The sequence below is a fragment of the Olea europaea genome, chromosome 6 (genome assembly GCF_002742605.1).
Source record: "Olea europaea var. sylvestris chromosome 6, O_europaea_v1, whole genome shotgun sequence".
Lineage (NCBI taxonomy): Eukaryota > Viridiplantae > Streptophyta > Magnoliopsida > Lamiales > Oleaceae > Olea > Olea europaea.
In genome coordinates this window covers 17,848,552-17,850,427 of record NC_036242.1, presented here as the reverse complement: position 1 = coordinate 17,850,427, position 1,876 = coordinate 17,848,552, and the positions used below count along the sequence as shown (strand labels likewise).

The 1,876-nt window shown below is 42.8% G+C and overlaps 1 protein-coding gene across 1 annotated transcript; it reads right to left on the bottom strand.

Moving 5' to 3' along the window:
* Positions 1-354: 354 nt before the first annotated feature.
* On the bottom strand, positions 355-1,373 carry LOC111396042 (ethylene-responsive transcription factor 12-like). The gene has a single exon (XM_023022302.1). It carries the CDS (start codon positions 1,164-1,166, stop codon positions 687-689), a length of 480 nt encoding a protein of 159 aa, XP_022878070.1. The 5' UTR covers positions 1,167-1,373; the 3' UTR covers positions 355-686.
* Between the last annotated feature and the right edge of the window lie 503 nt (positions 1,374-1,876).

Below are 1,876 nucleotides of genomic sequence, written 5' to 3'. Positions count from 1 at the left end.
GAATGGTTCTCCATAAAAATTGAGTCGTCACCCATGAATGATGAACCATGCTGGCTGTATAGGCCCTGTTTCGGCAAGGCCACACACATACAAATGATGGGTGGGTAATTTTTTTTTCTTTTTTTTAATAATCACCCACCACCACCTCACCCGCCTCGACTCACACCTCGAATATGTCTGGCCTGTACAGTGAAATAGGGCCTATATAGCTAGCATTTTCCATAAATGGTATTTATTCGTGGGTGCTAAATCATCATCATTATACAGTTAATGACATCGTGTATATAATAAGCAAAACTCATAATATAAGAATTGATTTAAAAATTGGCAGATGACTGAAACATCAAATCAAAGTTATTCCAAAGAAGTGAATCGCCTCCCACGTGAACCACATTACTCCCTCCGTCCGAATAAATCGGATATCTCTGTTGCACAAACACAAGAAAAAACAGGCTCAACCCCCTTGGATCAGCACTTTATCCACAATAATCTACATGATCCACTTCCTTTTAACACATACAGTCATAAACATAATAAAGAACTCAGCTGTTTCAAGTTTCAATACATAATCATGATAAAGCTCGAAAAACATATATGTACAAATGCTAATATTAGTTCCTTAGATCATACAAATTTTGTTAAGCAAAACTCTCTTTAGTCTGACAACCATGCCGTTTCGAAAATGCTTACATCCACAAAGGTGGAGGCTCGTTCAAGTCTATGGGCAACCCACGTCTTACTATACCAAAATATCTCGCTTCGCCATCGCCGGAGCCGGATTCCTCCACCGGAGTTCCAGAAGGGCCGCCTACTTCTGGCGTGCTGTGATCACTGGCCCTGAAGCTCACATCGTTGACCGCATTCACCCCAGTGCTGAGAAAGTCGTTCATCATGAGCCGGCCGGACGGTGAGACACACCGGTTTTCGGTCGGGACGTTGATGTTTAAAGAAAGTCCTGGTACGGGTGGAGAGGGAAAGTTGGTTTTAGCCTTGGCACCGCGCAGGGACCTGGCGGCGCCGTCGTAGGCTAGTGCAGCCTCCTCCGGAGTGTCAAAAGTGCCCAACCAAACCCGGGTTTTCTTCCAAGGGTCACGAATCTCAGCTGCATAACGACCCCATGGGCGCTTTCTGACTCCTCTATAATGACCCTCACGTGTGGACGCCATGGGAGAAGAGAACAATGTTTTTTTCAGTGAGAAGAATGGGTAGAGCGGAGAGAGAGATTTGTTTTGCGGCAATGTGAGAATTGTGTATAAAAGTGGAGGGACCCATAGAGTAGTCTTCCGTAATCGTCGGCTGGACGGCACGAACCTTTTATTGTGTGTAGCGAGTCCTGGTCTTAGATCATTCTTCGCCGTTGGATTTCTATTGGATTTGGTGTACGGTGTAAAATGACATTTGTGAAGGGAAAAAAAAAAAAAAAAAGAGTTGAACTCTAACTTTGAAGGCTCCCACGGCTTTGCTCTTAAAGTATCCTGAAAGAGGTAAATTGTTGGATGTACCCCAACAGATCAGGGAACAAGAGTTTGTATATACACTGGTACTCACAAAGAGTCCAATTCCATATCTCAATAATCGAACCCTCACACTATCTCACTCATATCCTTTGCACCACTAGATTATGCTTCGAAAGGTATAAAATGACATTTGTCATCGTTGTCACAATTGTTGACAATTGCACCACTAGGTTAACCACTAGGAATCGTTGTCACAATTGCTTGTAAGAGTTTTCACCAATGATAAAGATATTTGTACAAAATCTCGTTGATGAATTGGTGTACTCAGTCTCACAAAATTAACAAACCCCACATGAATTTAAAAAATTTTGACTTGTGGTCCCCACCCCACCCCCATTGTGATAAGTGAGTAAGAAAAT

Coding starts and splice junctions, on each gene's coding strand:
- LOC111396042 (XM_023022302.1), bottom strand. CDS start 1,166: ATGGCGTCCACACGTGAGGGTCATTATAGAGGAGTCAGAAAGCGCCCA.